At 48.2% G+C, this 12,735-nt stretch overlaps 1 protein-coding gene across 2 annotated transcripts in view; it reads left to right on the forward strand.

Annotated features, from left to right (window-relative positions):
- Window positions 1-377: 377 nt before the first annotated feature.
- MAEL (maelstrom spermatogenic transposon silencer) overlaps window positions 378-12,735 on the forward strand; it is a 40,852-nt gene continuing 28,494 nt past the window's right edge. The window contains exons 1-6 of one of the 2 annotated variants that reach the window (XM_075593598.1): window positions 381-648; window positions 5,626-5,745; window positions 5,982-6,063; window positions 10,117-10,272; window positions 11,464-11,505; window positions 11,712-11,839. In XM_075593598.1, the coding sequence (XP_075449713.1) occupies window positions 517-648; window positions 5,626-5,745; window positions 5,982-6,063; window positions 10,117-10,272; window positions 11,464-11,505; window positions 11,712-11,839 (660 nt within the window). In that variant the 5' untranslated portion in view covers window positions 381-516. Of the gene's footprint in view, window positions 649-5,625; window positions 5,746-5,981; window positions 6,064-10,116; window positions 10,273-11,463; window positions 11,506-11,711; window positions 11,840-12,735 lie in introns of both variants that reach the window. The other variant, XM_075593599.1, reaches the window with a different exon arrangement.

Genomic DNA, 12,735 nt, shown 5'->3' on the forward strand with positions numbered 1-12,735 from the left:
TCAGCGCCACCCTGGACGAGCCCTTAGGCTGGGGCCACGGTACCGCAGACTGTGCGGAGGCATCCGCGCGCTGAGCAAACAGACTGAGTTCGTGTCCATGAGGCGTGCGGGCGCGGACGGGGCGCGTGTTGCGCAAGAAATCAGTTCAAACTGAGGGCGAACCAGCTCCCTGACGTCACAGGCACGCCCCTAGGAACGCCCACGGACGGTGCGTGTACCATGGCCAAAAAACGTCACGGCTGCGCACGGGCGAAGCCACTATGGACCTGGCCTAAATTAAAAGCAAAAAGCATGGTATAGCTGGGGCGCTTTGAAACCTGTGACGTCACTCACCCCTGCATGTTCCCGCCTAGCTCTGACGTGTCAGCCACGTGCTGCACGCATGTTGCGCAATGCCTCACGTGCCTATCTCTCTGCGCGGAGCGCGCGGGCAGCCCTCTTTCGGTTTACCCGCCACCTCCAGGCGCCACCGTTCCTCTCTCGCTCCGTGGCGTCGCCCGCTCCTCTCTCGCAGACATGCCGAACAAGCGGCCTCCTCGCAACGCCTACGTCTTCTTCGTGATGGAGATGATGCCGGAGCTGCGGCGCCGCGGGCTGCCCGTGAAAGGGCTGCGGGACGCGGTGCCTCACTGCTCCGAGGAGTGGGCGGTAAGTCCAACTGCGCGAGGTGCTCGCGCGTAGCCCCCGCCTGACCGGCGCGAGGTGTTCGCGCGGAGTCCTGGATTACCGGCGCGAGGTGACCGGTGTAGAGCCCCGGCCTAACCGGAACGAGGTGCCCGCGCTGAGCCCCTGCCCGACCGGCGCGAGATCCTCGCGCGGAGCCTTGACGGTCGTGCACTTAGCATGGCCTTAAGACCAAGTCCAGGGTGGGGCTGAGCGCTAAGGCTGCGGTTCCAGTCACCGCCACAGCGCACGGCTCGGCGTGCGCTGTGCTATCAAGCCCCCTCCCCCCCCCCCCAGTCCGGCCAGTCCCACTCGCCTCCCCCCCCAGTCCGGCCAGTCCCGCTCCCCCCCCCCAGTCCGGCCAGTCCCGCTCCCCCCCCCCCCAGTCCGGCCAGTCCCGCTCCCCCCCCCCCCCAGTCCGGCCAGTCCCGCTCCCCCCCCCCCCAGTCCGGCCAGTCCCGCTCCCCCCCCCCCCCCAGTCCGGCCAGTCCCGCTCCCCCCCCCCCCCCAGTCCGGCCAGTCCCGCTCCCCCCCCCCCAGTCCGGCCAGTCCCGCTCCCCCCCCCCCAGTCCCGCTCCCCCCCCCCAGTCCCGCTCCCCCCCCCCCCCAGTCCGGCCAGTCCCGCTCCCCCCCCCCCAGTCCGGCCAGTCCCGCTCCCCCCCCCCCAGTCCGGCCAGTCCCGCTCCCCCCCCCCAGTCCGGCCAGTCCTGCTCCCCCCCCCCCCCAGTCCGGCCAGTCCTGCTCCCCCCCCCCCCCCCAGTCCGGCCAGTCCGGCTCCCCCCCCCCCCCCCAGTCCGGCCAGTCCGGCTCCCCCCCCCCCCCCAGTCCGGCCAGTCCCGCTCCCCCCCCCCCCCCCAGTCCGGCCAGTCCCGCTCCCCCCCCCCCAGTCCGGCCAGTCCCGCTCCCCCCCCCCCAGTCCCGCTCCCCCCCCCCAGTCCCGCTCCCCCCCCCCCCCAGTCCGGCAGTCCCGCTCCCCCCCCCCCAGTCCGGCCAGTCCCGCTCCCCCCCCCCAGTCCGGCCAGTCCCGCTCCCCCCCCCCAGTCCGGCCAGTCCTGCTCCCCCCCCCCCCCAGTCCGGCCAGTCCTGCTCCCCCCCCCCCCCCCCCAGTCCGGCCAGTCCGGCTCCCCCCCCCCCCCCCCAGTCCGGCCAGTCCGGCTCCCCCCCCAGTCCGGCCAGTCCGGCTCCCCCCCCCCCTAGTCCGGCCATTCCCGCTCCCCCCCCCCCCCCCAGTCCGGCCAGTCCCGCTCCCCCCCCCCCAGTCCGGCCAGTCCCGCTCCCCCCCCAGTCCGGCCAGTCCTGCCCCCCCCCCCAGTCCGGCCAGTCCCGCTCCCCCCCCCCCCCCCAGTCCGGCCAGTCCCGCTCCCCCCCCCCCCCAGTCCCGCCAGTCCCGCCCCCCCCCCCCCCCCAGTCCGGCCATTCCCGCTCCCCCCCCCCCCAGTCCGGCCAGTCCCGCTCCCCCCCCCCCAGTCCGGCCAGTCCCGCTCCCCCCCCCCCCCCCCAGTCCGGCCAGTCCCGCTCCTCCCCCCCCAGTCCGGCCAGTCCCGCTCCCCTCCCCCCCCCAGTCCGGCCAGTCCCGCTCCCCCCCCCCCAGTCCGGCCAGTCCCGCTCCCCCCCCCCCCCAGTCCGGCCAGTCCCGCTCCCCCCCCCCCAGTCCGGCCAGTCCCGCTCCCCCCCCCCCCCCCCAGTCCGGCCAGTCCCGCTCCCCCCCCCCCCCCAGTCCGGCCAGTCCCGCTCCCCCCCCCCCCCCCAGTCCGGCCAGTCCCGCTCCCCCCCCCCCCCCCCCAGTCCGGCCAGTCCCGCTCCCCCCCCCCCCCAGTCCGGCCAGTCCCGCTCCCCCCCCCCCCCAGTCCGGCCAGTTCCGCTCCCCCCCCCCCCCCAGTCCAGCCAGTCTTAACCTGTGAGTCACCGCTATAGCCGGTTACAGCGCGCCTGATCTGACCATGATTTCGTGTGGGTGAAGCAGAATCTGACACCCTGTGGCTGGTTGCGGGGCAGAGAGCGCCGCGAAACACAGGTTCCAGGAGACCATTTTTTTTTTTTTTTTTTTTTATTTAAAAAAACCAAACACAATTTTTTTTTTTTTTTTTTTTTTTAAGGTGAAATAGTTTCTGGAGATGTAGCCTGCGTTATTGACCCGCTGGTTCTCTGCAGTAGATTCGATCATTCATTATCCCTGCCCCCTTAACACTTGTTCAGTGCTGCTCACCGCAACGTGCCCGCGCGAATAATATTTGCTACGTCTGTAGGTTGAATGAACTGTTAATGAGACATCATACATTTGTAGGGACTGATACTACACCTTTTGGACTTCTATGTAGCCAGGCTAACGAGATGGGGGGGGGGGGGGGGGTTGTGATTTATTCTGTATTCTCCCCTATCCCCCATCAAATCCCATATTATTTGATGTATTTATATCCAGTGAGGATTCCCTTGACAACCACCCATACATTTTAACACACAAGTTTTAAATGTAGAAAAAAATGAGGAACCCAATGAAATACAAAATAAACAAAGTCCAAAATATAAAATCCAAATGGGATTACAATATCAATGGGTGATATTGTATAGAAGGCTGTGAGATGCTGGGTGACAATAAAAGGAAGAGGAGGTGCTGTGGGTGACTTGGTGCAGGTCCCGGTGACAGATTCCTCAACTTCCCACGTAGTGGTTAATCTATAAAAGGAGGCGGAAACAGCCCAGCATAATGTTTTTAAAAAAAAAGCCTGCTGCGCATTAAAATATTGAACACTTCAAATATCCACTTTAGCACATATTACATTTTTAGGTTGTATTTACCCGACGACGATAGCGCATTTGCAATAATAAAATCCCTAATGTTAGTCATTTGGTTGTAATTCAACCTCTTGGTATACACATCATTCTGTGGGGGTCTTGTGGTGCTATGGGCCAATCTTGTTGAGCAACATTATCTAATGGTACAGTACTATTCGATAATGTTGCTTTACTAAAACATTGTGCTGGGTTATTACTGCGTTTTAACTAGGAACCATAAGAAATTACTGCGTTTGACAAGAGTATCACAGTAAAGCGGGATGAACTACTCCCAGGAGCCTAAAATGTACCCCCTGACCCCTACCCCGTGAGCGGTTCAGCCAATGAGGGCGAACCGTTCACGGCCTCTCCTCCGTTTGCCACCTACCTGCAGTGCAGGTTTACGGCGTGTGCATCACCCTAGTGACGTCTCGAGGATGCACGCATTGCCAAATGGATGCACGCATTGCCAAATCGGGTATAATCGCAGCCCAAGTGCTGGGTGGGAAGTGATTTGACGGAAGCGTTCTCTCTTCCTCTCTTTGCCCCCCACACACACAATCACCCCCATCCTCCTGGTTACTAAACGCTGGTTTCTGCATGTCTGATTCCCAAGTATTTCATATTATTGGACACTAGCAAAGCATTTCTTTACATTAGTGCCGGGTTCTCAAGTCCAGTCCTCAAAACCCTCCCAACAGCTGAAGCTTTTAAGATATCCCTGATTCAGCACTGGTGGCTCAATCCGTGATTGTGCCACCTGTGCTGAAGCAGGCTCTTTGACTGAGCAACTGATTTTGCTACCTGTGCTGATGTAGAAATAGCCTTAAAATGTGACCTGTTGGGAGCCCCTATATTAGGCTTCGTTTATAGTAGAGCCGGCAGTGCGACCGCAGGACGTCACTCAAGTGGTGTGCGCGCGCACAAAACATGCGCTGCCGGCTGGAGACATTGGGATGCGTGACGTCACGTGAGTGGTTGGCCCCCGTTGGCTGAACCGCTCACGTGACGCGGCCGCTGCGCAGGGAAAACAATTCTGGAAATCTTTTTCAAAATCGGTCGCTGTGGTTGCGCGCACTGTGTGCGCCTTCATTGATCTGCATATGATTGTTCCGGCGTCACCGTTATAATCACGGCCTTCGTGTGTTCTAATGTTAGAGAGGGTCTTTGTCGAATTGCAGGAGGAAACCGTGCAGGTGGTTTTGGTAAATATACGGTATGGCTTTATTTCTCTCTACTCTTCCCCTCCCCCGCCCTTCTGTCCACCCCAGAAAATAGAGCATGATAGCATGTTGGCTCCTAGAGTAAAATATACTGGACACCTAACAAGCTCCTATTGAACCCCCAAAATAACCACAACATATATATAAGCATATGAATGTCACAGAGGAGTGCTACTGAGCATGGCAATATATATTTAAAACCAAAGACAGCACATAAAACACAGACAAAGCTCAGTTTTAGCACATTCAGTGAAAATCATACACGGTACAGTGCCTAAATATATATGTATAAATATCTATTAAGTAAAATGGTCTTTTAGTTTGACATTTTTGGCCAAAATTGTTGTAAGCCCCTGAGCCAACGTCACGTGACGGCAGACCACAATTCAGGGGTCCCTAACGCTAATATAAATTCTTAATAACCTGTGTAATAACAGGAAGAATGATTTATAGTAAATCTGTCAATATTAGTTGCAAAGTTCTAAAGGCTTCAATAAGACTTAGAACTTTGCAACTAATATTGACAGATTTACTATAAATCATTCTTCCTGTTATTACACAGGTTATTAAGAATTTATATTAGCGATAGGGACCCCTGAATTGTGGTCTGCCGTGACGTTGGCTCAGGGGCTTACAACAATTTTGGCCAAAAATGTCAAACTAAAAGACCATTTTACTTAATAGATATTTATACATATATATTTAGGCACTGTACCGTGTATGATTTTCACTGAATGTGCTAAAACTGAGCTTTGTCTGTGTTTTATGTGCTGGCTCCTAGAGTAGACAGAAATAAGGCTTTTCTATTCTATTGTAATAGAAGTACTAACGGTTGGTAAGTTTAAAGAGCGCATGCAAAGTTCTGGGAGGACAGCAGTCCCTTCAGGCATGCCAGTGTGATCTGTTTGGTGGCCAGTGTGATCTGTTTGGTGGCCAGTGTGATCTGTTTGGTGGCTTTACATTTCAGTTACTGAGTCCTGAAGAAAAAGAGAAATATGCAGAGATGGCACGTCTGTGGAAGAATAGTGACCCTGAACCATCAACTTCTAAGAATAGTCACCCGGATCAAGTGTTTGGTCAGAGGAAGGTGGGAAAGGATCATAATTAGCTAAATTCTCCTCTCTCTCTTTTTTTTTTTTTTTTTTTTTTTAAGAATAGGTTAGTTCCCCATTAACCCATTTTCAGTACAGGAAATGTATCGTACTCATCCAAATTTACAAGCGTATTTGTTTTCAGTTTTATAGCAATGTAATAACTCATCTTACGTTTGTAGGAATCTTGACTGGATGGAATTAATTTTGAGATTTACCTTATTTATTGAAGGTGCAGGGGAAAGCTGCTCTGGTGCCAACATTGACAGAAAAGGCCGTTGTTCAACTTGATGCATCATCTAAGCGAAATCAAGGTAAAGTCTTGTGTTTTATTGTTATTGCAACTCTGTTGTAGAAAGTAAAATTGTGTGTTATCCATCTCTTAACCCTTTGGGCACCTAAAGGGTTGCTAGTACCAGGGTGCCACCGCCGCTCTGCCACATTGCGATCACATAACCTTGGCGTGGTTTAATCCGGAAATGGAAGAGGAGCCCCCCTCTTGTGTTTCCCTGCGTACCCGGGTAAACAAGCGGTAAAAGGCCATGACATGGCTACGATGTCATTGAGCCCCCGGAGTGCCCAGTACTTAGTGGCTACATCTTCAGGCACCCACATGGTTAAAGGAGCGCGGTTTTTATATTTAAAATGTATACTTGTATTCTATTTCAGTTTAAGCATTTCGCAGCATTAACGTTTTAAAAATATTCTTGGCAAAAAAAAGCATTTAACACAACATATGATTAAATATATAATAAATTAAACCTTCAAATATATAGATGTGTGAAAACGGAGGACATTTCGTACAACAGCTTGAGCTATGTTTTATTTTATTTATTTTTAAAATATTTGTCCTGGATACATCAAATATTAGGCACAATCGCATGTCACCTGTTTGTCAATCTAAGGCCGCGCCTATAGTGACGGCGACGCGTGACGTCACCCATTGCCGCTAGCGAAAGTTGTATTTTGGTTTGCTGCGGCGTCGCGGGCAACCCGGGCATTGATTGGTTTAGGGGCTGTCACATGAGCGACAGCCCCTGAAAAATCAAATATTCCCGTATTCCGAAAAATCGTGTCGCTTTATCGCCGTCGCGCTTACTATACATTTACGATTACATTGACGCGGCGACAATGCATTTGTTTCGGGCGACGTCGTGTCGCCGGCACTGTAAGCGCGGCTTAAGCAAACGTACGTGTGTGTGTATATGAGATATGCTTTTGTTTCTTTAAATAACTTTGTACTCCGGTTTTAATTTAATGTAAATCGGCTTGTATTAAATGTATCAGCAATGCAATGATTAAATTGTACCACGCTCTCCAGGGCAGAGATGCTTCTCCCAAACTTTACTTTTATATTTGATCCATTTATTCCAATGTTAATCCATATTATCCCAGCATGACTGTCCTTGTTTTTTTCCTATAGGCACGAAGTATTTAAATGATTTGCGCTGGCGCCACCGTTTCCTTAAATATTAATAGTGATAAAACAAGATATAATAACCATGAAGTGATTACCCAACCGGATACTTCTCAACCTCTCCTGGAAATGTGCTAAGATTTCCCACGATAGAAGTCTTAGTTTGGATTGGAAAGGGAGCGCTCCAGTCAGTGACACATCATGTAAATAAAAAACATAAAAAAACAATGATTGTGCAGCGTGTTAATTCAAATGTTGGTCTGATGTAGTTCTTGGCTCTTGGGGCAATTCTACTTACAGCAATAAAGAATATTTAAAGCCTGTATCTGACTTAGTCAGAAGTTGTGTAGATTGTTGGTATTGTTGTTATCAATTGTTCCCCAGACTTTTCTCCCACCGGAAAAGCCCAAACGGTGGGAGAAAAGTCTGGGGAACAATTGATAACAACAATACCAACAATCTACACAACTTCTGACTAAGTCAGATACAGGCTTTAAATATTCTTTATTGCTGTAAGTAGAATTGCCCCAAGAGCCAAGAACTACATCAGACCAACATTTGAATTAACACGCTGCACAATCATTGTTTTTTATGTTTTTTATTTACATGATGTGTCACTGACTGGAGCGCTCCCTTTCCAATCCAAACTAAGACTTTTTTCCTATAGGGCCATAGGAAATTGTATTAATTCAATATAGATACCTTTTTTTTATTATTCGAGCTTACCTTGACGCGGTTAGCAGACTTGAATCATGTTTTCATCCAAAGATGCAACGAAATGACTCCTTTGTTATTGGATTTAGGTTTGAAATGTAGAAATCGCACAACTTTGGGAGGAGGGCTGGAATTGTATACAGGCATACCCCGGTTTAAGTACACTTGCGAGTAAGGACATATCGCCCAATAGGCAAACGGCAGCTTGCGCATGCGCCTGTCAGCACGTCCTGAACAGCAATACCGGCTCCCTACCTGTACCGAAGCTGTGTGTAAGCGGGGAGACTATAGAGCCTCTTACAAATGCGTTATTTACATCAGTTATGCTCGTATAGGACGATTACAGTACAGTACATGCATCGATAAGTGGAAAAAAGGTAGTGCTTCACTTTAAGTACATTTTTTCGCTTTACACACATGCTCTGGACCCATTGCGTACGTTAATGCGGGGTATTCCTGTATTTACTTCTATTTTATAAATCGCGAAAATCAATCCTAATATTGAGACACTGTTAACTGAAATGAAGTTCAGAAATCACCATTGATTCTCAATAAAAAATGTTTGTAATATTGAAATGTTTTTATTATCCTTGTTTTCTTTTGGCATTGTTTAGTTTAGGTTTAGCTATTTAAACCGGATGTAGGGAGCAGTAGGACAACGGCCCGCCAAGCAATTTATACACAAGTACATTAAACATTGAAGCTGCTGAAGTTGTAGGTAGTAGTAAACCTATTCTTTCAACAGGGTGAACCTGTTGCAACCCCCAATGTCGGCTCTCAAGTTACTTTATTTTTCCCAGGAGATGTGGTAAAAATAAATTCATTTCTCTCAGTTCCTCTGTCCGAGCATGACACGAGATCAGATACTCCCCAGATGGAGGTAGGAAACCACCTGATCTTTTGTAGACACCCAACCCCTTTTTTCCGCTCCACTAATAAGTGGTTCTGTGACCTGCCAGCATGGAGGGAAAGACTTGAATTCGTGTTAGGTTTGTGGCCCACGGTGTCCTCTGGAACAGAGCTCATTCATGGGCTGTGATTACCACCCTGCCTGTTTCCAGGAGCCTCTCCTCCCTCCGCCTGCTTTCTCCGCCGTGGGAGATATCGTTTTTAGTCATTTAATGTTGATCTGCCAACTGGGTTCAGGAAGTATCCTAGACTCCTATCTTGCAAACACCCCCCCCCCTGATATTATTGATGCCCAGCATCTTTTGTTTCCACTGAAGGCCAGTGGGTAAGAAATGAGAGAATGCACTGTATTGTCAAGACTGCCTGAATTTGTGATGCATTTCTGGGCACAACTAAATTACTGGAGATATCCTCTGCCCTTTCTGTATGGGACTATACATTTTTGGTCTTGAGCAGACCAGAAGTCTCAATACATTTTGTGCAGTGTCATCTTGTGCAAACACTTTTCCTTAAACAGGAAATTAGTCTGTGTTGCACTTTGTTCTAAGTAACATTGGCTAGCAAGATTGATCAAGTATGTTCATTGCAATGGCAGTGTCAACATTTCTAAACTCTTCTAAGGCTAAGGCCCCGCTCCCTCAGTCAGCGCACCCGCACTGCAGACAGGCGGCACGCTGACAGGCAATTGACCGCGATATGCGGTCTGTAGGGAGCCAGGTCTGAGATCGTGGTGCCGTCCACCCCCACACACAACACATACACTCACACACGTTTCCCCCGCAGCTCCTTCCCTGCTCCCCTCCCAAGCCGCCTCCCATCCGTAGATCCTTCCCTCCCCTCCTTCCCTCATTGGCTGACTGCCGCACCACGTGACGCGTCAGAGCTGCGAATCACTAAGAGCTTGCAGCATCGGCCGGCTGACGCGTCACAGCACGCAGTCAGCCAAGTAGTAAGGAGCCAGCGGGGACCTCCACACTAGAGGAAAGGGGCTGGTGGTCCGCGGCCTCGTGCGCCGCTGGACGCAGCAGGACCAAAGCCTTGTACAGTACTACATCCTGAAACCGCTTTTTGACGGGGAGATGCTGACACATCTTCCTTTCTTTTTATCCAGTCACTTTACAGCATAGACAGACTATTGCTATTTCGAAAATAAAGATTGTAGAAACCGTTTTTAGTCCTTTAAACACAAGTTTCAGGACTATTACTTTCGTTCAGAATCTAGCAGCGAGGGATCGTAAAATCGTTTACTTGACATTTGTAATTATTTACTTAAACTCCTATATTTTTTTATATAAATGTGGTATAATTTACTTTTCTCTCTTTGCAGGATCGGCTGAAAGTGTGTTTTACTTCTTACACATACTCAGCCATGGGGAATTACCCAGTCACTGTGACCAGCGGTTTCTTCCCTGTGAGATTGCTTGTGTCCGATATTCTCTGCATGATGGACTAATGGGCAGTTTCCATCACTTCATAGATCCTGGTAGGCGTCCTCTCCCGTCTTTGCAAAATAGTATTCTCCATCAATATACTCTGTTTTTGTTTCTGAAAACAAATAGGATTAGCACGCTCTAACCTAACCAGACTCATGAATACTGCGTTTTGATTATACATTTCCTCTAATAATCTAAATTGAGGTTTTAGTTGTTGCATGTTTTTGACAAAGCATAATAAGCTTACCTGTTCGCATTATGGCAGCCTCCTATTTGTGCCTACAAGAGAATCAGTAAATCATATACAGGAAACTAAAAGTAAAGTGAAATATGATGCAATTAATCTAAACCAGAAATATACATTTTATTTTAAAATGTATTGGTGTTCTGGTTAGGATGGAACAAAGTTTTGCCTGTTTCCACGGTATTTGTGTCATGACAGGTTTTTTTGTTGCTGGCACTTTTTTTTATAATGATGACAATACATAAAACTAGAACTTTATATTTGCAGGTAGAGCTCAATTTGCTGTACACTTCATTTTTTATTTTATTGTATTTTTTTTTATTGGTAAAATGTGTATTATCGGATTGATATGTATTGTATTTTTTATCCAAGCTTCGTAAATTTATACAAATTTCTCTCAAATGTAAACGCACGTTTTTTAGGGCTATTTTGGTTTAATGGCTGCTTACAATATCCTCACGTTTAAGGAGTGAGCACATCTTACAGCAGCTATTCTGCTTAAGATGCATCTCTACATCGTGGCAAATATAAGAGCTGAAAAATAGGGAAATAACTCTCCTGCTTAACACCATTTTGAAACCTTGTTTCATAATGTCAGTTATGCTAAAAAGCAGTGTTATAAAGCACATTAGTGGCTGATCTTAAAAGGCCTACACAAATATTTTTACATCCATAGAGCACAATATTAAAAAAAAAATCACGGTAAAATGGAACATCAAAGTTATGTAAAGAAAAACGATTCATCATGCCATATGTAACTCTACATAAAAATAAGCTGCAACTTAAATACAAAAGAAAGGGATATTTTACAGCTGCATGAGGAACTGCAATGCCTTTCTTGTGAAAGGTGCATTCATCTAAATTGCTCTGTATCTTTTAATTAATATAGTCCAGTGTAAAACTATTAGAGCTGGTAGAGTAAATTAGTATTCACGTGATGGCAAAGAAAGCGTTTATGTAACTCAACTAATTTGTTGGCATGTATTGGTTTCCACAGGAGAGATACCACGTGGGTTTCGCTTTCAGTGCCAAGCTGCAAGTACGATATTTTGTTTATAATCTGATGTGACGCAATTATGTTGATGAGTAACCATGGTTTTTATGATGAATAATGTAATGTGCCTGCGTATTGAGTTGCTCTGCACAAAGCATTAAGAATTATTTTAAGCGTGCTTTTGCTCTGTTGATTCCTTTGAGAACGGCTCTAACGTTTAATTTTATTTTTTTCCCGCCATCCCCCTTTAGGTACTGCAACCCATCAGATCCCCATTTCTGGCTTTGAGCTTACAAATAGTGACTACCATAACCTGTTTCGTGAACTCTGTGGCTTTGTCTGTCCAGCTCCTGGGACGTGGCCACCTGTATACTGCAAGGTTTTTTGCATGTTTTATTGCATCCTCAAAGCCTGGCCTTGCAAAATAACATACACTTCTGAGTTGTGAACTGGACATTGTAGACTTGTTTGAAAGATATCCCAAGCTAAATTATATTTACTTTTAAAACATCACTGTAAGGAGAATATTAAATTGGTTTTAATTGGCAACACTTGAAGCTGTCAGCATAGCTTACATTTTTCTGCCAGCTTAAAGTTTCTCTTATGGCGTTGCCTTGATTACCTCCCAGCTTTCCACAATTAAGTGTTTGGAGTTCCCCATTTATTATATGGGAGGTGGTGCTGCTTTTCAAATCCCATGCATGTCCATCTGCCAGGCGATAACTGTGTTCCGGTGACATGAGACTGTCACAGGATAGCCCCCATGGTATTGGGGCTATGCCCCCAAGTGCTTCTCTGTAGCTACTTTGTTCAGCAACAAAGGGAACTGTTGTTATCCTATGTAATGGAACCTCCAAGGAGATTCCGTGCAACATCATTTTGGGGAAATTACAATCGGTCTGATTAACCATAGTAAGAAGTTATGCAACGATTCTATTTTATTACTCTGCTGTGGCAAGGACCCAAAAATGCAGTACAATGGTTATTCTAGTAGAAAAGAGGTTTAGTGTTGTTTTTGTGGGGTGGAGGTTTGTATCATATACACAAACCTTCAATCCATCTGGTGTCTTCAATAAATTTATTAGAATAAAATAATCTAGGTATGTGGGCATAGAAACAAAATACGTATGGTAAATATAAAGACCATGTAATGGCAGTATGCTAGGATGCTGTCTGCTTTATACCTCTAACATCCGATATGAATGATCGTATCTCAAGGCTGTGACAGTTGGAACAAAAGTATATTACACTACTTCAAATGCATTCCCGTGTATA

This window comes from Ascaphus truei, chromosome 3 (assembly GCF_040206685.1).
Source record: "Ascaphus truei isolate aAscTru1 chromosome 3, aAscTru1.hap1, whole genome shotgun sequence".
In the NCBI taxonomy this organism is placed as follows: Eukaryota; Metazoa; Chordata; class Amphibia; order Anura; family Ascaphidae; genus Ascaphus; species Ascaphus truei.